Source organism: Panthera tigris, chromosome C1 (genome assembly GCF_018350195.1).
Source record: "Panthera tigris isolate Pti1 chromosome C1, P.tigris_Pti1_mat1.1, whole genome shotgun sequence".
In the NCBI taxonomy this organism is placed as follows: Eukaryota; Metazoa; Chordata; class Mammalia; order Carnivora; family Felidae; genus Panthera; species Panthera tigris.
In genome coordinates, this window is record NC_056667.1 from 24,685,352 (window position 1) to 24,708,375 (window position 23,024).

The 23,024-nt window shown below is 47.6% G+C and overlaps 2 protein-coding genes across 9 annotated transcripts in view; one reads left to right on the plus strand and one right to left on the minus strand.

Moving 5' to 3' along the window:
- Window positions 1–10,157, plus strand: part of LOC102970643 (S100P binding protein) — a 35,831-nt gene extending 25,674 nt beyond the window's left edge. For all 6 annotated transcript variants that reach the window (XM_042996340.1, XM_042996338.1, XM_042996337.1 and 3 more), the window contains 2 exons: window positions 7,533–7,620; window positions 9,442–10,157. In XM_042996340.1, the coding sequence (XP_042852274.1) occupies window positions 7,533–7,620; window positions 9,442–9,583 (230 nt within the window). In that variant the 3' untranslated portion in view covers window positions 9,584–10,157. The remainder of the gene's footprint in view (window positions 1–7,532; window positions 7,621–9,441) is intronic.
- Window positions 10,158–15,120: 4,963 nt separating this feature from the next.
- Window positions 15,121–22,675, minus strand: FNDC5 (fibronectin type III domain containing 5). 3 transcript variants are annotated; one of them, XM_042997215.1, is made up of 6 exons: window positions 22,219–22,394; window positions 20,862–20,977; window positions 20,170–20,368; window positions 19,744–19,833; window positions 17,554–17,687; window positions 15,121–17,244 (listed from the first exon to the last, which is right to left on the minus strand). In XM_042997215.1, the coding sequence occupies exons 1-6, from the start codon at window positions 22,220–22,222 to the stop codon at window positions 17,239–17,241; spliced, it is 549 nt and encodes a 182-aa protein (XP_042853149.1). In that variant the 5' UTR covers window positions 22,223–22,394; the 3' UTR covers window positions 15,121–17,238. The 3 variants fall into 3 exon arrangements, with proteins under 3 accessions (XP_042853149.1, XP_042853147.1, XP_042853148.1); XM_042997213.1 differs by lacking the exon at window positions 22,219–22,394 and adding an exon at window positions 22,603–22,675 and having other exon boundaries at window positions 15,143–16,685; XM_042997214.1 differs by having other exon boundaries at window positions 15,143–16,685.
- Window positions 22,676–23,024: the final 349 nt, after the last annotated feature.

Here is a 23,024-nt window from a genome sequence, read left to right on the forward strand (position 1 = left end):
CATGATTATTATATATTAAATGTTCATATACAGTTGAATCTATTTCTAAAGTGTTGTTTTCTCTTCTATTTTTAGTGTGTCTATACAGGGAAGAATGCTATACCCTTTTAATTATAGTGACCTTATAATATGCTTTTACATCTACTAAGGCCAGCAGTCTGTCATGTACACCATTGCACCCATTCCCCCATTTTTTCTTCACTACTTGTTGCTTATTTGTTCTTCCAAGTTAACTTTATAATAAAAATTTAAGCTCCAGGAAAAATTCTGATGATATTTTCATTGGAATTATGTAAAATGTATACGTTAACTTGGTTAAGGATTTCGGCTCAAGTCATGACCTCATGGTTCATGAGTTGGAGGCCCGCGTCAGGCTCTGCGCCGACAGCATGGAGCCTGCTTGGGATTCTCTGTCTGTCTGTCTGTCTGTCTGTATCTCTCTCTCTGCCCCCACTCTCAAAATAAACATTTTAAAAAAATGCAGTAAGGGTGCTTGGGTGGCTCAGTTGGTTAAGTGTCCGACTTCGGCTCAGGTCATGATCTCACGATTTGTGGGTTCGAGCCCTGCCTCGGGCTCTGTGCTGACGGCTCAGAGCCTGGAGCCTTCTTCAAATTCTGTGTCTCCCTCTCTCTCTCTCTGCCCCTTCCCCACACAGTCTCTCTCTGTCTCTGTCTCTCAAAAATAAATAAACATTTAAAAAATAAATAAATAAAAATAACTTTCTTAAAAAAGTAACCTCTACATGGGGTTTCAACTCATGACCCTGAGATCAAGAGTTGCAGGCTCCACTGACTGAGCCAGCTAGGTGCCTCTAAAAATGACTTTTTGAAAATGAAACCAAAAATTTTGGGAAAGGAATGGCATTGATTTACATTTTACAAATCTCTTTTAATGCCTGGCTAAACAGAAGACTGCTAGATCCTCACTTGTGGTTCTGCACTCTAAATCATGTCGTACAGCCTCTTGAGAACTCCACAGTCCACTTTTTAAAAAATGTTTATTTATTTTGAGAGAGAGTGCACACACGCACGAGAGAGAGCAGAGGAGGGGCAAACAGAGAATCCCCTGATAGGGGCTCCAACTCACCACCTAAGATCATGACCTGAGCCAAAATCAAGAGCTGGACGCTCAGCTGACTGAGCCACCTTACACAGGCACCCTACGCAGTGGAAATGCAAGTGGAAAAGACAATAACATCTTAGTGTTATTATGAAAATCATTCTGACCTCGTTAAGCCTCAGAAGGGTATTGAGGGACTCCCAGGGATTCTTAGACACACTTTGAGAGCTGTGATTCCGTTGTTGACAATATGCATCTTTGACTTATCAGTCCATCTTCAAAATAATCCACCACTTAACACATAAAGCCCTAATAACAATATACTTCCAAATCTCCAGTCTGTTTTTTTATGCAATTGTTTTTATATACTGTACATATATATATACGTATATATATATATACATATATATATATACGTATATATATATTTAACTCTTCACATTATTTTTCCTTTTTTTTTTTTAATGTTTATTTATTTTTGAGAGAGCGTGAGCAGGGGGACAGGGAGAGAGAGGGGGACTGAGGATCCAAAGCAGGCTCTGCGCTGACAGCAGCCAGCCTGATGTGGGGCTTGAACTCTTGAACCGTGAGATCATGACTTGAGCCGAAGTTGGATGTTCAACCGACTGAGCCACCCAGGTGCCCCAACACATTATTTTTATTTTAAACAGTTATTTTTGAAAGACTTTTTTAAATGAGAAAAAGTCTTTTCTATTTATTCACATACTGACTGTTTTCAGTGCTCTTGATTCTTTTCCATCTGTTACTTTCCTTTTTCCTGATGAACTTTTAGTTTCTTGTAGTGTAGGTCTGCTGGTGAGGAAGTCTCTTTGCTTTTGTTTATTTACAGAGTGTTTTGCCTTCATTTTAAACTTTTTATTTTGAAAAGTTACAGACTCAGAGACTCACAAGAAGTTTCAAGGTGCACCTCAGTGGTTTCCCTTCTTGGGAATCAAGATTCTGAGCAGTCTGAAAACAGTTGTTTCATATATTTTGCCCAGTTTCTAGTTGGCTCACAGTAGGAGGTAAGCCCATTCATCATGCCTAGAAGTCTCTGCTTTGATTTTTCCTGGAGATCACAAGCAGCAATGGTTATGTAAATTCTGATTTTGCATTTGGCATTACTGTCAAGGACATTCCTATATCACTTAGTATCCCCTACCTAACACATCACTTCAAAAATGAGTTATATAATACATAATATATAATAATTCCTATTTCTTTCTTTTGCTTTTTGCCCTGTCTGCAAGGAAATCAGTCAAGATTTGCAGTAGATCATCGCAGTTTTGTTGACCTAGAGGTGACATATTTGCATTCTTGTTTTTCACTAATGTCTTTTTCCTTTTTATTCCTATTTTATTAATGTACTTATAAAAGCAGTAGCCTGCACCCATATAGCACATTTTGTTCTTTTGCTCTTCATTCCCTTTCCTGTATTAGGTTTTTTTTTTTCTTATTGCAAGGAATAGAGACCTTGTGATTGCCTTTAAGTAATTGGAGTTTAAGGATTTACAGGAGAAGATGAAGATTAGACACTCAACAATATAGCCAGTTCTCATAGGAGAAAGAATCAGCCGTAGATCCAGGCCCCATGTCCCCCAGAAACAGGTGCCTTTGTTCCGTGTCCAGGTTTTCCTTGCTGACTCAGTGATTCTCATACTTCTCTTTCTCTGTGACCAGTGCTTCTATTAGCTGTCTCACGTGTCTGTTCTCTCCTGGAGCCCTGCCTGTGTGTTCTCTCTCATTTTCATTACTAAAGCTCGCACTCACATTCCAAAGGAGAGTGTCTGACTGATTTACTTAAAGACCTATTGGTGCCAGGCCAGCTCTTTAGGTCCTTAGCCAGCTGAGAGATTCTCTGTTCTTGGGTCATGTGCCACACTGAATTAAAAGGGTCATGTATAAGGTGTGAATCTAAGATTTCAGGAGGGCCATCAGCATAGCAAGCACTCAGCATCTTCCATTCCTCCTCCTTTCTAACAATTGATTGACCTAACTTACTAAGGACAGGTATTAGACTGGACTTCCACCAAAACTAGTCATCGATATATTTATAGATTAAGGTTTAGACGGACTGTTTATCTAATTCCCAAAATGTTAGGGTTTTTTCCTCTTACTTTCATTCTTAGATGAATTTCATTCTTAGGCACAAAACAAAGGACAGTCTTCACCACCTTTTAGCCACAACTTAAAATAAACCCATGGTACTGATTGTTGGTCCAAGAAAGCCCATCTGTTAGAGACTGTGAAGAGAAAATTCAAACATTTCCATTCTTGTTAGCATCTCTAAATTTGGAAGAAGAGATAGAAGCTATAAGCTGAAATAAGGTTCTTTGGATTATTAGCTCCACCTGGGTTTGAATCCTGGCTCTCCCATTTACTAGATGATAGATGAGTATCTTTTCTAGGCTTCAGTTTAATCACGAATAAAATGGAGATCATGGTATTTGCCCCATGTGGTGGTTAGGATTAGATGATAGGGTACATGCAAAGCTGTTAGCAAAGTGCCTGGCACATAATAAATGCTTGATAAATGTAGTTTTCATTATCTCTAGATCATTAAGTCTTATTAATAATTAATGTTCCCATAGTCCATCAGTAAGTTCTTAGTGCTAAGGAAAACTAACATTTGTTGGTGCATGAGCTGAGACCTGATTATGGAGCCCTTGTTTACTTACCACTGTGTGAGGTAATGAGTATGCAACTACACATATTGTGGTAGGATTCTTGCTTTCTAATCCCCAGTGTGAAATGTCAGTCCCAGAAAAAATTGTAAGGAAACTCAACTCGATGGTATTATATTGTTATTCAGGCTGTTACTAACTGTGTGACCTTGGGAAAATTACTTCTCTGTGTCTCAGTTCCTTCATCTGTGAAATGGGGAAAATACCTCATAGGATTATTATAAGGAACAAATGAGTTAATATATGTAAAGCTTGGGGCACCTGGGTGGCTCAGTTGGTTAGGTGTCCAACCTTGGCCCAGGTCATGAGCTCATGATCTCGTGGTTCATGAGTTTGAGCCTCGGGTTGGGCTCTGTGCTGACAGCTCAGAGCCTGGAGCCTGCTTCAGATTCTGTGTCTCCCTCTCTCTCTCTGCCCCTGCCCTGCTCACGCTCTGTCTGTGTCTCTCTCTCTCTCTCAAAAATAAGAAACATCAAAAAAAAAAAAAAAAAAAAAAAAAAAAAATATATATATATATATATATATATATATTAAGCTCATAGGACAATGTCCAATAACATGGTGAGTGCTATATGTAAGTTGCTACTGCTAGATTTGACTCCTAGCAGTTTAATACTTGAAGCCTTGAGCTTAATCGACCAATTTTTCCTCCTTTTAGTTTAGAGTGAATAGGTTTTTTGTTTTTTTTGTAATGTTTATTTATTTTTGAGAGAGAGAGAGCAAGTGCGTGCATGTGTGTGAGGGGCAAAGAGAGAGGGAGACAGAGGATCCAAAGTGGGCTCCTCCATGCTGGCAGCAGAGAGCCTGATGCAGGACTCGAACCCACGAACCATGAGATCATGACCTGAGCCACCCAGGTACCCCAAAAGTAAATGGGTTTCTTCATAGGAGGCTTATAGCATATCTTTAGCCTCCGTCATCAGGATAGTTTTATAGGCTGTAGCTGGTAAGAGATGAGTGAACTGAAGGACATGGTCCACAGATAATCTTGTTCCATTTTGAGATTGGACGCCACAATACCCATATCTTGCCAGCCATCCTTTGATGATACTTTGGCAGGAAAAACATATCTTGAAATTCTTCAAAGCTGATTTTTCCCCTCACAGAGACATTTTTTTTGCCGGCCTAGAAGGATGGGGTGCTGGGATGTGACAGTGGGATATGGGAAAGGCAATTTGAATTGAGACCTTTGATTTTAGTTTAACATCCAGCAGGCAAGGGATTTTCTAATCTAAAGCTACTTCCCTTCTTAAAGGAGAAACTCTTTTCTGGTTTATATTTCCTTCTCAAGAAGTGAGATTCATATGTTTTCTTCCCATATTAGTGAGATTGAACATCTTTTCATTATGTTTACTGATCACTTGTATTACTTTGGTGAATTGCCTATTTATGTCCTTTGACCTCTTTCATTATGAGGAGATTACTTCTGTAGAATAAGGGCATTAAAACTTTGCCATATGTGTTTCAGAGATATTTTTCATTTTGTCAGTTGTCTTCTTTTACCCTTGGTTGTACTTTTTAATTTTAACTGCACAGAAGCTTGTGATGAATCTATAAATTTTTCCTGAAAAGTATCATCTCATTATGGTTAGAGAATTTCTGCTGAGTGCTATAACACATATCTGAGTTTATGTGTAGACTGATCCACTTAATAAACATTTTTCCTTACAGAGAGGTGATTGATTGTCCCATGATTTGAAGAGTCTTTGCAAACTAACATAGGCCTGTGGCTGTAACACCTTAATAACAATAGTTACCACTTACAGCTTTGTGCCAGGCAATATGCTAAGTTTTTATGTGCTGTATTCCTAATATTCAACTTCATGCTACATATTATTGTCCATATTTCATAAATGGGTCAAGTGGGCCTAGCAGTGAAATGATTTGTTCAGGGTCTTAGAACTAGGTAGTGGCTGGATTGGAATTTTAATTTAAGTCTGCCTAACTTCAAAGTATATACTTTCTCTACATAGCTTGGCTTCTTGAGGCTTCAAATAAATTAGATTCATCCTAAAAGTTAAGTAAATATCTTTTATCAGAACTTGAAAAGATGGGCTGTAGCTTAGTTAAACTGCTTCCGGTTTCTGAGAGCACAATGAAGGCAATGAGAAGTATGTAAACTGGCCGAAAGAAAAGTCTGTACCGTCTAAGGCAGTGGTTTTCAAAGAGTGGTTCCCAGGCCAGCAGCCTCAGCATCACTTAGGCCTTTATTAGAAATACAAATTCTCAGGTCCCACTCCAGACCTACAGAATCAGAAAGTCTGGGGTTGGGCCCAGCTATCAGTTTTATAATACTTCTGGCTGATTATGATGCATGTTAAAATTCGAGAACCACTGGTCAAGGGAAATTATTTTATTGTCTCTAATCATAATTTCTGCTTTTGTGAGCTTCCCCTAAGTGCAAAATTAGCATTATCAGAAAAGCATAGAGTCAAACAGGAGCCAGTTTTGAGATCGGTTTAATGAGCATTTAAAGCAAGTCCACCTCACCAAGCCACAGTTTCCCATCTCCAAAGTGATGTTTTAAAAAAACTTTTTTAATGTTTATTTATTTGTGAGACAGAGAGACAGAGCACGAGTGGGGGAGGGGCAGAGAGAGAGAGGGAGACACAGAATTCGAAGCAGGCTCCAGGCTCTGACTGTCAGCACAGAGCCCGACACGGAGCTCAAACTCGTGAACCATGAGATCATGACCTGAGCTGAAGTCGGACGCTTAACCGACTGAGCTACCCAGGTTCCACCTCCAAAGTGATGTTTTAGTAACATCTATCTCCATAAGATAGTATGTAAAGCGCATAGCACCTTGCCAGTCTCCCAGATGGTTGAGAAATTGCCTCCAGCAATTTTTCTTGTTTAGCAAAAAGGCCCCACCTGCCTTCTATTCTCAGCTTCTTTCTTTTTTTTTAATTAATTTTTTTTTCTCCAGCTTTTTTTCAATATATGAAATTTATTGTCAAATTGGTTTCCATAATTAATTTATTTTTGAGAGAAACAGAGCATGAGCGGGGGAGGGGTGGAGAGAGGGAGAGAGAAAGAATCCCAAGCAGGCTCTGCACTATCAGCACAGAGCCCGATGTGGGGCTTGAACTCACAAACCATGAATGAGATCATGACCTGAGCCAAGAGTCAAACACTTAACCGACTAGGCCACCCAGGTGCCCCAACTTCTCTCGTTTCTTGAATGTATTTTGCTGTCTTGTATCTCTGAGCCTTTGTATTAGCTATTTCTCTTGGACACCCCCACCTCTACCCCTGTCTGCCTCACTAACTTCTAGAGATCCTTTTGATCCCTGCTTGTAGTTTACTTCTGGAGAGGGCTTGCTCAAACCTCCACCCTCCAGTCTCTGTGCTCACATAGCAGCCTGTGTTTCTCCTGTCACTGCACGTATCACAAATTTTGGAATTGCCTGTCTCCTTATATAAACTTAATTGAGGGCAGGTAGTGTCTTGTCTACTACCATATTCTAGGGACCAGTAAAGTTCCTCACACACTATAGGAGCTGATAAATGTTGAATGAACGAATGGTGGCTGTCATTATTGCCGCTGCTGCATCGTCATCGTCATCATCACCATCATCGTCGTCGTCGTCGTCATCGTCATCACCACCACCATCTGAGAGCGAGCTTCCCTCTCTGGCTTACAGTTTTTGTGCTGACTGCTTGTGATAATCGTAGATAGTATTAGGATCAGTGCCTGTTTTTTCTTTCCCTGAAAGCACGGGCTTTGACCTAGACTGATATGGTAGTTCATTGAGCTGCTTCCTAACCACGATCCCTCTGTGTCACAGGTGCCTTGGGGGAACTGTACGCCTTGATGGATCAAGTTCATCATGTGCCAAACCCAAAATGGCAGCATCCTTCGGACCTCACCATGCGGTGAGTGGGTGATGAGGAGGAGGGGGAAAACGGTAGAATTTGGCCACGGGAGGAATGCGGTGGGGAATTGGGTGTAATTGTATAATTCCAGAGGTAGAAAAGAAGCGGTAGAGTATAGTGGAGTAAGAACTGGACTGAAATCCAGGAAACGCGGGGTCGGGTACTAGCTTTGCAGTTTATAACCAGATGTATGATTCTGACCAAGTCACTCCATTCCTCTGGTCCTCACATCAGTAAAACTGGTATGTTGGACTAATTGACGTCCAAGGGTCTTTCTGTTCTGAAATCTTCTGGATTCTTGATGCAGGGTGGTTTTACACATCGATTCAGTGACTTTGATTCAGTTACAGAAACTTTGGAGTCATCTTTGACTTTCTCACCCCATATTCAGTCCATTAGCAAATCCTGTAAGTATATCCAAAACTTGACCATTTCTCATCATTTTCACTTGGACTGTTGCAGGTCTTCTAAATGGTCTCCCTGCTTCTGCCCTTGCCCATCTACTATTCTCAACTCGGCAGCCAAAGAAATTCAGATTCTCTGCTCAAAACTTTCCATCTCACATTTCCCACCCTCACAGTCCACTATAAAGACCATGGCCTGACATGGTTAGCTCACCAACCTCATCTCCTACTACTCTTCCCCTTGCTCATTCTGTTCTAGTCACACTGGCTCCCTTGCTATTTTTCTAATATGTCACACGTGTTCCCACCCCAGGGCCTTTATGCCCAGCGTTTCCTCTCTAGTTGCCAAAATGATAGCAAATCTCAGAAAGACAGGGCAGTGTAATGGTTATCAGATGAACTCTGGAGACAGGTATGAATTCAGATCCAGGCTCTTGTACTTACTCCACTTTATGACCTTGGGCAAGTTATTTAACCTGAGACTCAGTTTCCTTACCTGTACAAAATATTAATGAGAGGGCTTTTCTGGCAGGATTGTTATCAGCATTAAATGAGGTGAGGTATTTACAGAATTCAGCAAGTACTTGCATATAGGGCCAGATAAATGTCATAAGATGTTATCATTATTTTCAGTTCTGGCTGCTCATAATCACCTGTGGAGATGTCTAAAAATACAGATGTCCAGGCCCTGACTCAAGGGATTCTAAATCATTAAGTCAGGGGTTGGGGTGGGGGTGTGGTGCAAGAATCTCAACCTTTAAAAAGCTTCCCAGGTGGTTGTTAGGAAGAGCTGGGGTTGAGAATGAGCTCAGATTATCACACAGGGTCTTTTTCAGAAGTACAGCCTAAAGGACTGGGGGTGAGTAAAGGAGAATCTCAAGAAACTTTGAGTCCGTGCTATTAATTATTCAGTCTCCAAACTTGCAATGTGATACTCACATGATGACTTACCTTCTCTGGGAATTTTATTCTAATTTTAACTGCTGAGTCCTGAGCAACCTTGAGCTGTGTCAGACAGTGAGGTCCTGTTGGAGGTACAAGCATGATGCAGTGAAATACAGATCCTGTTCTAAATGTTTCCTGAGGGAGAGAATTTTTTTTTGCCTACTTGAGTGTTATTATACATTATGTATTAGGTTTTCTTAACATTCGTGTATGTGGCATATATCACCATAATACCTATGTGGCAATTTGGCTTTGGGAGTTGGAAGGAAATAGCACTTACATTGTGACTTTCATATAAATAAAATAGTACAAAGTTTCTAAAATTGTGAGGATTGAAATGTAAAATTAGTATCTGCTATCCAAAAGTAAAGATACTCTTCAAATAGTTGCCTAGGCCATTTTTGGTGTACAAATAGCCATTCCAGCCGAAACACTCATTTTTCCTGTTTTTATTTTCCCTTTCTCCTGATAGAAACTACGCTCGGTTCCGACAGAAACCTCTGCAAAGATACAGTCTGACTCAGTGGGTTGACAGGAACATGCGAAGCCACCATCGGTTCCAGCGTCTCCCAGATTTCCCACCGAGTCCATTTGTCTCACCCCATCAGCAGTGAAGGTCTCTATCCAGGGTCCTGTTCCAGGTCCTGTTCGGAGCAGCAGCTCATCTTCTGCTCTTTTGTGCTTTGTAGATTTTGAATTTTATTTTTCACAAGATTTTTATTTAAAGAACTTGCCACCTTTTGGAAATTCCCGTTGCTGACTTGAAATTTTTTTGTATAACGTCCTTCTTGTTTGTCTGTGTGCATGCGTTTAAGCACTGTTAAGTTTTTATTTTTTTTTTTTATTTAAATTGAAGGTGACCACTAATTGAAAGCCAGCATCAAGCCAGAATCCCTAGGCTCAGGCAAAGCACCCACCTCTGCACAGAGGTGAAGTCTACTTCTGGTGCCCAAAAGAAATCATCTTCTAATCTCCTGTAAGGAAGAGATTACCAGGCTGCAAGCCAGCATTAATTACTGCTAATGACTTATAAGTGGATGTAAGTCACTTTTAACAACCCCTCTTACTTTTTTATTTGAATCTCTGAATACCTGTCAGTATTTTAAAGTCGGTAATCCAGCACATCTGAAGTAGGACGGAGCAGGACAAAAATCCTGTGGAAGGGACAAATTAAAAGTGTAAATCTTCTCTCTTTTTTGTACTTACTAGCCTCCTTTATTTATTTATTTTCTTTGCCCTCTGCCCGCATTCTTCATTAAATTTGTTTTGCACAATAGGTTTACAAATGTTACACATCTCAACTCTGACAGAAGACTGCTGACTAACCCTTGTTGATTTGTGGTCTTGAGACTGATTGTCTTCTCTTCTTTTCTCAAGGATTTGCCTTCTTTCTCCCCAGTGACCACTATGCTCCTTAAGTTCTGTTGGTGTGCTCCTGTATCCTGTTAGACATAGACATGCCTCTTAAGAGCAGCCTCCCTGCTCTCTTTATCAAAGAGCTTCCCACCCAGAGGCTTCACTCTAGGACAGGCCAGCAAACCAGTCCTACTGAGGTGTGAGTTGGTTTTCAGTTTCATCTGCTCAACCCCAACTTCAAGTGTGAGTTGATGTGTTAGTCAGTGAGTCCATCATCCTGTGGGAGAGACTCTGGAGAGGCACTCTGTTGTCTCCATGAGTAGTTAACAAGAGGTGCCTTTAGCTTCCGGATGTTACCATCTCGTTTGGTCAGACCTCTGATACACAGCTTGACAAAACTGATAATGTGGGTCTAATGAGTTGTGATTAAGCCTGTGCACGAAAGCATTACCTGACCTTCAGCTTTGGTATTCTACCTTAAGTGGACAGACTTTGTGCAGCCTAATGGATGTCAAGGAGTTCGTCATTCTTTCTATACAGCCAGCTCTAGACCTCTTTGGGGAGATTTTGCAGTCCGGCATTCATGCTGCTGTTCGCGCTCTGTGGAGGCTGGGCGTAGTCGCTGTGGCGCAGCCTGTGGTACCAGGCTAGCTGCCTCCTTCTGCTTTTGTTGTTCCATCGGCCCATCTCTGCACTCATCTTAAACAGCCTACCCGGCTTTAGAAAACGACTTGGGAAAAGTTCAGTCATTCAAGCCACCAGTAACCTTAGATGGGTGCCACTAAGTGTTTACTGTTTTTATCCAGGTGAGGAGTCTCTTCCTTGGACATTTGGTTTAGATTCTGGAACCAGATGCAAAGAAGTTCTGTTCAGAGCCAAGAGTCAAAATCGATTTCAGTTGGCATAATGGACATTCACTCAATCAGTCACTTCTCCAGATTTCCCTAAATTAGCATGATGGAGTGAGACGAGCAGACATCCACCTTTGGAACCACAGCATAATAAAAATTAATTGTAGCTGGAGTAACTAGCACTGTGGCTGTCTGGTTCTCCACAGTCGGCCCAAGGAGTGAAGGGACAGCATTTCGCTTAGGCTCATGTTCCTGCACTCCTGGTACAAGAGGGTGTAAGCCTGAATGTGTAATGGCAGCCTTGCCTTTGCCAAATCAAATGAGTGACGGGTTAACTAGAAAATGTGACAATCACATTTCCTCTTTGCTCAAATAATTCTGTTTTTCCAAAGCTTTAGCAGCTTAATTAAATCTGTTGGACTGGGGGAGGAGAGAACTGTTCTTTAGCGGTTAACATGGTATTCTTTAAGAAGAAAAAAACAAAGCCAAAGAAACTCATTATCAGGCATGTTTGCCTTAAAGATGGTGGTGGGTAAAATCTGGAGTTTTAATCTGTATTTAAAGCTGCATATCTCCTATGTGGTGCTGGCCTCTCAGACTAGTATTTGGTGATGAGTTCTTGCTGTATTGTTTTATTGGAGTGACGGTTATGTGCATTTAACTGCCTACCTAGCTTTCTTCGTTCATGATGGCCTTCTCACCACAGGGGTCTTGACAAAGAGTAAAAATGTGCTGTTTACATAGTTTACTTTTAAGAGCCTGAAATAACCTGTAGTTTTGCATCTAACACAGGCCTGATTTACTTGAGTTGTCGGGATCAATTATGAAACTGAAGTTTGGTGCCTCCTCTTTATCATGTTTTTTCCCTTGTAGCAGTTGTGTTTAATGTCATTAAAAAGAAATAAAAGTTCTTGTCGTGGCATATGTACTGTAGCCGTCTGTTGCAGGCTTTGAAGGAGGGTTCCTTCCTCTTTTGCGTGGGTAGGTTAGTGGGGTCTGGGCGGGGGTGGCAGTTAGTAGATTGTGGTACTGGGGAGGCGAGGGTGCGTGCTCCCTATTCTTTTGAGGGTAAATTACAGTGTTGAGAAAGGCGTTCCAGCAGTTCAGAAATGTTGAAATTGATTGGGATCTGCAGCTACATATAGTGCATGTCAGGAGCCTGACATAGAGAAAGCCTGAAATATCACTGTGCTGTTTTTGCAGAGGGGGAGGCGGCTCAGCCCCATCACACAAGGGCTGCCTTACAGTCCTTCCCACAGCTATATGGTTGACCTCTATATCAGTCTCTCCCGAGCCATTGCTGATTAAGGAGGACGCTGAGCCATCCCAGGACATTCTCCCTTTAAAAGGGATGTGGGAAACCAGAATTGATCATACAGAATTGATGGTTGTTCTTAATCCAGCTTCTCTAGAAACTGACTGCTCCTGGACCTTGGATGAAGGTGGCATTAAGCGTGGGTAGTTGTGGGAGACACGACGTTCCTTCGATCCCTTTTGTGAGCCTAAGCTTCTTAGACTTGCCCCAGGAGACAGGATGAAGGCAGTAATAGCTTGTCACCTATATTAGCCAATGCTTTTAAAATCTCCCCTCATGCTGAGGAAATAAGTAGCAACATGTTGGGACAGGCTCTCTGTCCTGCTGTTAGCGTAAGTTTTGTCTAGTGGATATTGTATAGTCCAGGCAAAAGCTTCAATATAAATTTGCTAAACACTCAGCTGTTTGATACATATCCATTTTGTTTCTGTCAGGTGGAGATCCCTTGTCCAGGGAGTTGCTTATTTCCTTTTTAGCACCGTGTCACTGCAGACATCAAAGGTTTCAGAGACGAGGCTGCATTCTCTGAAGTGATGATGTCCTTTACCCTAAGTTCATGTTATGTTATAGGAAATTGAGGGGGAGGAGAAATGGACCTTCTCTCAAAGGAATGGGGTCATTCTCTAGCCTATTTTGAGCTTTTACAGGAAGAAAAAAAACCCAACCACCTAAAACTAGAAAGCAGAGTTCCCTGCTTTTCTCAGTGTTGTCCTGCTTTTCTCAGAGCAAACAATTCCTAAGCTGGTTCTAGGGAATGCTTGCTTTGTATGTCAGGGCACCTGTCAGGAAAAAAATTTCCACTTGTCACAGGAAGTATCAGCTGGTCAGCAGTGGAATTCCTTAATGAACAAGCTCCTGCCTTGTCAGTCCTCTCCACCTGTCCTGTCCGATGACAACTGGAACATGCCACAGACAGAAAACCAGACCTTCCCCAGCACCCACTGAGAAGGGGGTGGGATGTGATCTCTTGGGGACAAGCTTTAACACACTCCACTTGGTAGTCCTGAATCACTATCGTTCTCATTAAGGAACTATTGGTATAGGAGGAGCTCCTTCAACTTAGCTTCCAATGACGCTTTGAGGGTTTGGGAACATTGTACTGATGGAGCTTGGTGCGGCTGGAGCGGGGCCGGGGCCGTGTCCCATTTATGGAAGCAATTCGTTCTTGGAGGCCACTTAAAAGCGAAATCCAAAAACTGTCAAATAGGTTTAAAGAGGGTGAGAAATAACAGCAGTCTGAAACATCACGTGACTGGAGTGGTGCAATATTACATATTTTTGTAAAAGGGCTGAATTAGCTTACCATGGATTCTAGAGGCGGCCACCCTGAAAAGCCTGGGTTGAAGGGACAGGGTCAGAAAGAGCAAAGGACTCCTGCCCCACAGAAACACTCATGGTCCTTCCTCTCCCAGACCCTGGGGCTTCCCTCTTCTTGTTCTTACCCTTTTTGTTTTTGACACATAAGGAAACCACCCCCCAGAGAAGTAACTGGCCTGAGAGGTCACGTGGTGACAAGGCAGGTTCTCTGCCCTCCGTCCAGCATTGTCCAACATTCTCCCACAGGCCCTGCGTGGCCTGCGGGTCAGGTCTCCGTCTGCAAGAACTTGCTTACATCCGTCCCAAGCTGTGACGAATCTGCGGATCTAAGTGTGGTGAAGAGGGGACCCCAGCCCAAGTCATAGCTGTAGGTTTACCGTGCAATGACGGCTGGTCAGTCGTAGAACGTGGGGTTTTTAGGGAGGTAACTAAAGAGAATGGGGTAAATTTTTCTAAACCAGAAGTGTCCAATCCTCTCCCCTCCCCCTCAGACCCTCAGCCGAAGTACTGCAGGCCCTGCTAAATTCCCCTTAGCAGTGCCTTCCTGACCACTGACAGCAATCTGTATTTACCTGATGCCGACTTAGGGGCTTCTCCACCACAAGGCACTAGACAGGTACACAGGACCCAGGCCTTGGCAGGTACCTGTCTCTCAGGTTGGGGTTAGAGTTCTGAGTGCTAATAGATTTCCACTTTCCCACCCAGCCTTCAAGACCTGTCTTCCTCCTCTTGGAACCTTCCAGAACGTCTACCCTAAGTCCTGCTCACCTGACATTTTCTCTCCAAGCTCTTGCTGGCTCTGGACAAAAAGTATCTGAGGTGTCCCATTTACCAGTTTGCTCATTGGCTAATGGCATCATGACTCCACCTTTCAGCCTGCTGTTTGGGCTCATCGTGATGTTCCTTGGACAGCCCCAAACAGCAAGCTGGGAATACTGCGCTGCAGCAGGCCGCTTCCGCAGCTCCTCTCCGCTCCCCTCCTCACCCTGGGGAGAAACAAGAACCACATTCCTTCGGGTCGGGGAAAACACCCAGCGCTGCCCAGAGGGGAAAACCCTTTGTTTTAAAAACTGAGCACCAGCCTGCATACCTAGGCGATGAGGCAGCCCGAGCCTGGATTTGGGGGCCTCAGTAATGGGATGATGGAGCAGCTATTTTCTCCTCCTACACGTGCACCCCCATCTGTTCGAGATTTCCCTTCCAACTCCAGCTTGGCTGGCAGGCATGTCCCTAAGAAGCTGCAGGCCAAAATGGAGAGAGAGAGAACCGACTCCCTCCTCCACACATCCTGACTTGCTGCCAATTGCCAGAAAAAGAGGGCAACATTTGGGCATTTACCAGAAGACAAGGATGTGCCTTTTCATTTGTCTTTTATTTTACATTTAAAAAGAGGTTATTGCTCTAACTGAATCAGAGGTAAGGACCTCTCCCCTAAGCAGCCTTGGCCTTGCAGTCCCATTCAGCAGGGATGGAAGTCACAAGACAATGAGTGGAGCCTCATGCCCTCCCATGAGGAAGCCCTTAGTATTGCTGACATCTGCCTTTCACCCTGTCTCTCCTCCCTCCCTGTGCTGCCACACCAGGGCGAAGCAGAGCAGTGGCTGGCCTAGCCACGAGAGCTCTTATAGACCGGATGGTGGGGCCGGTCTTTGGGTGATGGCTTTCGGCTCTCTGGCTTGGGGGCCACTGCTCTTACCATTCAGTTCAGCAGGCATTCACTGAGCGCCTACTGTGTGCCAGGCTTGTGCTAGGTGTGGTCCTCCCACATGCCCGTCCTTAGCCACCAATGGAAGACGCAGAGGCCCATCTCTTCCCACGCAGGCGTTCAGCGGCTGTAACTTGCAGTCCTAGGGAAGAGTCTGCCTTCCCCTGTCAAGCACCATTTTTGTTTTGTTTTGTTTTGTTTGCCAGAAAGGGGCAGTGGAGAGAGAGACCTGTCACCTCACACCACTCAGGCTCTAGGGAAGGACATGAGGACCCTGGGTAGCTTTCACAGAACCCTGGATGAGATGGCAAGATATGGAGACCCCAGAGGCCAGGGCTGCTCTGTCTGTGGTAAATGGCTCAGGCCTGCCTTCTAGCAGCTTCCATTCCAGAGCGGGTGATTTAGCAGCCCCCAGGATGTCCCATGTGGACACACCTTTTCAGTCATGTAAGCCAACATTGTCACAATTCCAAGACTCTTCCTAAAGAAATGGGGCCAGTACCGTCCAGGTCTCTTTCCTACCTTGTCTTCTTAAGACTGCAGACTAATTATGTTAAGGGTCAAAATAAGGGCCAAAGAAGACAGAGGCTGCGGGCAACCAGCTTGGGGAATTCCTCTGCCCTCTGGAGTGAAGCCCTTCCGTCACATTTTCCAAAGAGACAAAACATAACATCTTACACACTCGCAAAGTTGTGCATCACACCGCAAGTCCTTGATGGCTGGATCCAGGAAAGGCTTGCTGGCAGCCGTGCTCCTGCCCTGTGGCTTTCCTGAAGGCTCTCAGTCTGAAAGACACAGCTGAAGTCAGTCTAGGTGCTTGTCATCTCCCGGGAGCTCTGTGCATTGTCTCAAAGAGGAAGCCAGTCCAGAAGAGGCGAGGAGGCAGAAAGAAGGCTGTGTCTCATGCAGCTTTGCCTTTTCCAGAATGGGGCCAGGCCTTTTAGTTTTGTGGCTTATTTTTTGCAGATTTTGGGTTCACAGTTCGGTTTCCTTCAGCAGACTAGGATGGGGAAGAGTGCCAACGGTGCGGCCGGCTGTGCCTCCCCCCATCCGCAGTCCTCCCCGTCCGGGTGCCCATGGACCCGGGGACAGCAGAGAAGAAAAATGAAATCCTTTTCCCTGCAGACGGGCAGTCATGCTTCGATGATGTTCACCGAGGGCTTGTTTGGAAACTGGGAGGAAAAAAATGAGAGAAGCAGCCAGGGCTAATTGAATAGACTTCTTGCAAGGTTGGAACTAGAGAGAGGACACGAGAAGGAAGGGCTGCAGCCTAAAAGCCAGGCTCTCGTCCCGCGGTGAAGGAAAGGAGTGGCCCTGCCCGCGTGCCTCGTCTCTCTGCCTTCTTAAACCCAGCCTTCGGCCTCACTCGCTTAGTGGCCAAGACTGGGTGCTGGGCCCTCGGCCCCAGGCCCCCTGTCCACCCCCGGCAGGGCCATCCCGCCGGCCGTTTCTCGCGCATCCTGCGGACCTGCCTCTGAGCGCAGCCTCAGCCACTGACATTGTTGAGGTGCTTCTGGAGATGGGGGTTAAAAAGAGGCTTCAGGAAAACGCGGCAGAAAGAGAGAAGCCAAGAGAGAGGACAGTAAGCCAGGGGGTGTGAGGAGATGGAGGGAGGAGATGTGGAGAGGGCCAGATGTTTGTTGGATAATCATCGTCAGAACCATGACATCTCTCACTTCTCCACCGTCTCTTCTGAGCTGCTCAGAGCGAGCACTGAAAAGGTTCTCATATCTGTTTTGCAGAAGAGGAAACGAAGGTACAAAGAGGTGAAGTGCCTGGTCAAGGTCACACAGCACAGCAGGAGCAGAAATGGGCCTAGAACCCCCTATTTGCGTGGTCCCACACCAACCGAGAAATCTGCCCTCCCCGGTCACCGCATCTGTTTAACCCCGCTGGTCCCTGGAGAAGGTCCAAAATCGATGTGCTATGTCCCGTGTGTCACCCAGGCAGCGGCCAAGAGTGGCCCTACCCAGCTGCAGCCACGCTGGGACCCGAGCTGAGCCCAGGGGCCGCCCACCCAGGTCCGAGACTCCCTCTCACCTTGCTGCGGAGAAGACCTCCGCCCTGGTGCTCTGGTGTGCTGGTTTCCGACGCACTCTTGGTCTTCTCCTTGTTGTTATTGGGTTCGTTGTCCTTGATAATGTCATACTGGCGGCAGAAGAGGGCGATGACGCCTGGGAGGGAGGCAAGAGAGAGCAGTGAGAGGCCAGAGCTCGAGGCCTGCCTGTCCGCTTCATTCCCGCTGGCATCTGCTGGGCCCCTGTTAGATACTGAGCTCCAGATGGCCTCTTCCCTGCACCACTGCACCTGTCCCCCACTAAGCCAACCCCTTTGCTGCGGCTGGGCTGATCTTCCTACGACACTCATCTGATCCCACCTTCCCCGCATTCAACCTCGGACAGCTCCCTTTTCCCCTTAGGGGAAATAGAAACCGTAACATTCGCTGAGCACGTGCCAGGCCCCGTGCAGTCTGCACTGACTCGGCCAATGCCACCGTCCTCACAGTGCTGGGAGGGTACCTGTAATTACCCTCCCCAGGTTACCAGTGAGGACGCCGATGCAGAGCGCCTCGGTACCTACTCCAGGTCCTGCGGTGGCGGAGCCGGGATGCGCACTCCAGGGCCTGCGCTCTGCTAGATGTTCATTGTTAGCAAACGAATAAGACGTGAACGTCATAGTTTTTGAAAGTCAGATACTATTAAGGCAGCCAACTCCAGTGCTGGTAGGTGTCTTCTCCATTTTTACCTCTGTGCTTTATTTATAGTGCTATTTCTTGATCTGTTTTAGATACTACCTTTTGACTTTCCACCATGGTAGATACCCCGCTTCCTTCCCCACGATCCTAACAGAATCACATCACAATCTTGGGTTAGTTCACCATGTTTATATTGTTACGGTTATCTAAATATTGTCTGTGCCCAGTCTAATAACACACCATAAACCTCTTTTGTAAAATCCTTTGTGTTTTTTGGTCCTTTTTCTACAAGTGCCTGTTTTTTGTTTTTTTAAGTTCTTATTTATTTTGAGAGAGAGAGAGAGAGAGAGAGAGAGAGAGAGAGATAGCTCAAACAGGGGAGGGGGCAAAGAGAGAAGGAGAGAAAATCCCAAGCAGGCTCCAAGCTGTCCGCGCAGAGCCCAACATAGGGCTCTGATCTCATGAACTGAGAGATCGTGACCTGACCTGGAATCAAGAGTCAGACACTTAACTGACTGAACCACCCAGGTGCCCTACAAGCACCTGTTTTTTGATGTGCCTACAGAACATTTTTTCCAAACACTTCTCGATACAGCCTGTCCTCTCAACCACCATGCTAATGCAGATTTGGCATGGTGTTCGAGTCCCTCAAAACAGACTCCAGCCTACTTTACAGCCTCACCGTCCTTTACTGTCCCCTTTCTACCTTCTCTCTTGGGTCACAGCTGCACTGAGCCAGACTGAACTCAATTTGTTTCTTCTACACACTATCATCAGAACACTGTTCCTTTTATTGGCTGCCTGGTGAACTCCTATTCATCCTTCAAAGCTCAATCCCCATGTTTCCTCCTCTCTGTGTTCTTCCCGATTTCTACTCCTAGCCCCAGAATTAATTCCCTCTCCTCTGCCCTCATGTGATGGCACTCATCACACTGAATCACAGTTAAGTATGGGCCTCCCAGACCCGGTTCCTTGCAAGCCCAGGGCTCTCCTTAGTCACGACTATAGTACTACTATCTGGAATGGGATGGCCGTTCAGAAAATGCTGGTTGAGTTAAGTACAAAGATGACGTTTGTTCTTTATCCTCAGGTAGCTCACAGACAATTGGGAAAAGGGAGAGACATGAGCCCAACTACCTCATCTAAGAAAAGCTAAAGAGAGGGAAAAGCAGTGCATTGTGGGAACAAGATGCAAGATGGCCATTCTAATGGATGGACTGGAGACCCAGCAACCCAGAAGGAGGCATGGCTGCTGCAGCCAAGGCCAGAAGGCAAAGGGGCTGTGGATGCGTCCACCCCAGGAGCCTGAACTACTCCTGAGGGAGGGAAGGCCAAGTGCTCCAAGGCAGCTCTCAATCTACTAAGTTTTTTTGTGAGAGGTCATATCTGGCCCCCAGAGCAAGACTTTGAGGCTTCTCATGTTATCTCTCAGCTGCCTCCAAGGCCCCACCCTTCGCTCCTGTGAGAAAGGGGGTCTGGCCAGGGGCCTTCATTCCCCAGAAGTCGAGTGAATTAGAGCTTGGAGGCAGACTCACCGGCCCACATGAACAGGACCACCACGATGATCAGCACCTCGCCGGTTCGCAGCTGTTGGCTCCTCCCCATCTCCTTCATGGTCACCTCATCTGTGGGGAGGGGGACACCAGGTCTGAGGCTCCGTTCATTCCCAGCCACCCCTCTAGGGCCAGGCCCAAGACCTTAAGTGCTTATTTCTATAGGTGCCCAGATATCTAACAAAAAGAGATTTGGGAACATGCCGATGGCTCCTTGGGGCAGCAGCAACAGGGCCTTGACCCAAAGCTGAGAGGCTATATCCTCATTGTTTGGGGACTAAGGTGACCTCCTCTCTCAGGTACTGCTTTACTAGGCAGCAGGGTGTGGGCAGTGGGGGAGGAAACGGGGTTGGCGCTTTCCTCAAGCCTCACCCTGCACCCCACCCCCCAACAGTGCCCTGGGCCTGCCTTTGTTCTTGGCCGCCATCTTCTCAGCCTCACGAGGGGTCTTGAAGAGCACTGGCTCACTGGCTGGGCTCTGGCCCTGAATGGAGATGGCCTGCACGTGCACAATGTACTCGGTGTCCTCCTCCAGGTCCCAGAGGGCGCACGAGCGGGTGGTGGTGTTCACCTCCTGGATGAAGCGCAGCATCCGCACGTCCTTCTTCTGCCAAGGAAAATGCCAGGCCCGCTGCTGTCAGCGCCCCGTCACCGAACCCACTCTGCCCACCTCTCTGGCGGTGACATGGGCTCACCCAGCTACCATGCTTTTATAAATAAAGCCTTTATACACATAAGCTTCCTCCCCGATCCCCTCACCTCCGCAGGGAGCTATCGTTACCTCTGTTTCCAGATAAGGAGACTGGGTGCTGAGAGGTTACAGAAGTTGCCCAAGACCGTCTCCCCAGTGAGAACTTGAACCGGGCCCCAAACCTCGGTCTTATGTTTAAGATCAAAACGAGGCTCTTGATTCCCAGATTCCAGTCAAAGGCCCCTGAGCCCTCCTTACTGATCCGTTCCCCGCTGGGGTCCCCATTCCAAGCCATATGTGCAATTCTTCTGCCTGTCCCTCTTGCTCCTTGTTCCTTTCTATTTCTGCACCCCCCCATACCCTGCTACTATCTTGATGTGTTCTTCCCTCCCAGACCCTCAAGGGTTACCTGCTGAGAGATGGCAAATCCGATGACAACCTCATCCTCCAGGACGTCCCAGCTCACCACTGCAGAGTTGGCCTTAAGGTGCCTGACAGTGACATTCACTGGGGCCGAGGGGCTGTCTGGGGGTGGGGAGGCACCTGAGCCTGAGCACCCCCTGCTGTGGGGCCCAGGCCCACTGTCTCATAAGTGGAAACCTGGGGAAGGCCACACAGTGGGGAAGGAAGAAAGCAAGGCCTCCATGGGGCTGGCACATCTCAGTTCATCAGTGGTTGAAGAGCCAGGCCTGAGAGGCTCCTCATGTCCAGGATGGGAGTCCCCAGTGATCACACTGGCCCGATCAGCAGTCCAAGTTAGAACTGACGGGCCTGGGCTAGGGCCAGATCTAACGGAGGAGTGGAAAGAGGTGGGGGGGGGGGGCGCTGGTAGGGCGGGAGGAGGCATAGGTGGCCAGGGTTGCAGGTGCTGAAAGTTAGTCTGATGAAAAGCAGTCAAAAGGACTCCCAGTCCAGTGCTCTTTCTATAATACCACATTGTCAAGTGACCTTGAGGGAAGGAGAAAGACCCAGAGGTCGAGAAGAGCCAGGCCAGGGTGAGCCCTGGGTTGGGACTGAGGATCACAAGAAGAACCCCCAGTATTGTAGTGACCCAGGATCCAGACAGAACGAAGCCCGGGGAGGGGTCTATCTAGGTGAGCCTCTTCTCCACACTCTGCCAGCCTCGAGAGGCAGGTAGGGAGGTGGCAGGGGAAGACGGGGTCACGCAGAGCACGTTCTCTCAGGGGAGAGTCAAGAGTACGGGTGGGTCAAGTCTTCTGGATATGGGAAAAGGGTGAGAGGGGGTCAGTCAAGAAGGGAGAGTGACAGGATGGTGGAGGTCAGGGAAGGAAGAACCTCTCTAGGAGAGGGGCCGTGAGTCACACAGCCTCTCTGTCTCCCAAGGGGCAAGTGCTGCAAGGCGGACACCTGGCCCTGACCAGCACCCTTCACCCCACAGAGGGGTGGACCTGAGGTCCAAGGGGCTGGGCCTGGGGCGACAAAGCCAAAGTGGAGATAGAGACAGAGGGACACAGACAGGTGGCGGCAGACACAGAACCAGAAAACAGACAAGTGGGCTATCAGAGACAGACGTAGAGAGGAAGCAGAGAGAGAGAGAGAGAAAGCACTGAGCCACAGAGAGATGGGTAGAGGGACAGATGAGCGAGGCGCCAGAAGCCAAAGGGACAGATACAGAGCCTGGGGAGAGCCTGGGCTGGGTTAGGATGAGGCCGGCACACGGGGCAGGCCAGACAGTGACTGCAGTAGGCTCAGGGGTCCATCCCACCCACCCAGAGCCCTAGGGTGCCAGTCCCCATCCCCCTCACACATGCTCACGCAAACTGGGACCTCATCCTGCTCCGACCTGCAGAGTTGTCCTGCAGGGCTTTGGGGACAGGGAGGGAGGCCCAAGGTTGGGGGACTGGTGTCCTCGGCTGCTCCCCGGGCCAGAGAAGGGAGCTCAGCTCAGGCACCTGAGGCAAAGGCCTGGGGTCAGGGCAATGGGATGAGGGGACCGGGGAATCACAAGACCCTAGACCCCAAAGACCCCAGGGCTGGGGTGGTGGGCGGGGGTGGGGGGGGGGCAGGGGCTGGAGGACGGGCCTGGGGGTCAAGAGGTGGGGAAGAGGCCGGGGGCAGGGAGGCAGGAAGGGCCCCGAGGACTCCCGCCCGCCCGCCCCGCGCCGAGCCCCCCGCCCGGGCCCCCTTACCCGCCTGCACCAGCGCGAGGCAGACGCAGCCCAGCCACAGGCGGAGCGCGGCGCGGGGCGGCCCGGGGCGCATGGCGGCTCGTCCGGCCGGCCGGCCCGGGGCGGCGCAGGGGGACGCGGCTCCGGCGCCCGGCGGCCGCTGGCGCTCGCGCTGCGGCCCGCGGCCCGCCCGGCCCGGCCGCCCCGCGCCGCCCCGCGCCGCCTGCATGTCGGCTCCGCGGACAGCGACTCCCGCGCGGCGGCGGCGGCGGCGGCGGCCGCGTCCACGTCGGGCGCCCGGGGGGCGGGGCGCCCCCGCTGCGGGGAGAGGCGCGGGGCGGGGTGAGGGCGGAGGGCGCCCCCACGCCCGCCCCCTCCCGGCCCGCCGGCTGCGCGGGGCTCCCACCGCTCGCCCGCGCGCAGCCCCTGTCCCCCTCCCCCAC

Bases quoted from the DNA above. Each gene is read 5' to 3' on its own strand.
- FNDC5 (XM_042997213.1), bottom strand. From the start codon at position 22,675: ATGCGCCCCGGGCCGCCCCGCGCCGCGCTCCGCCTGTGGCTGGGCTGC. The intron at 17,688-19,743 runs GTGAGTCTGCCT...CCTCCCTCCCAG, and splicing joins GGTCCTGTTCATGTGGGCCG to GCGTCATCGCCCTCTTCTGC. The intron at 16,686-17,553 runs GTGAGAGGGAGT...TTTTCCTCCCAG, and splicing joins GAGGTCTTCTCCGCAGCAAG to TTTCCAAACAAGCCCTCGGT.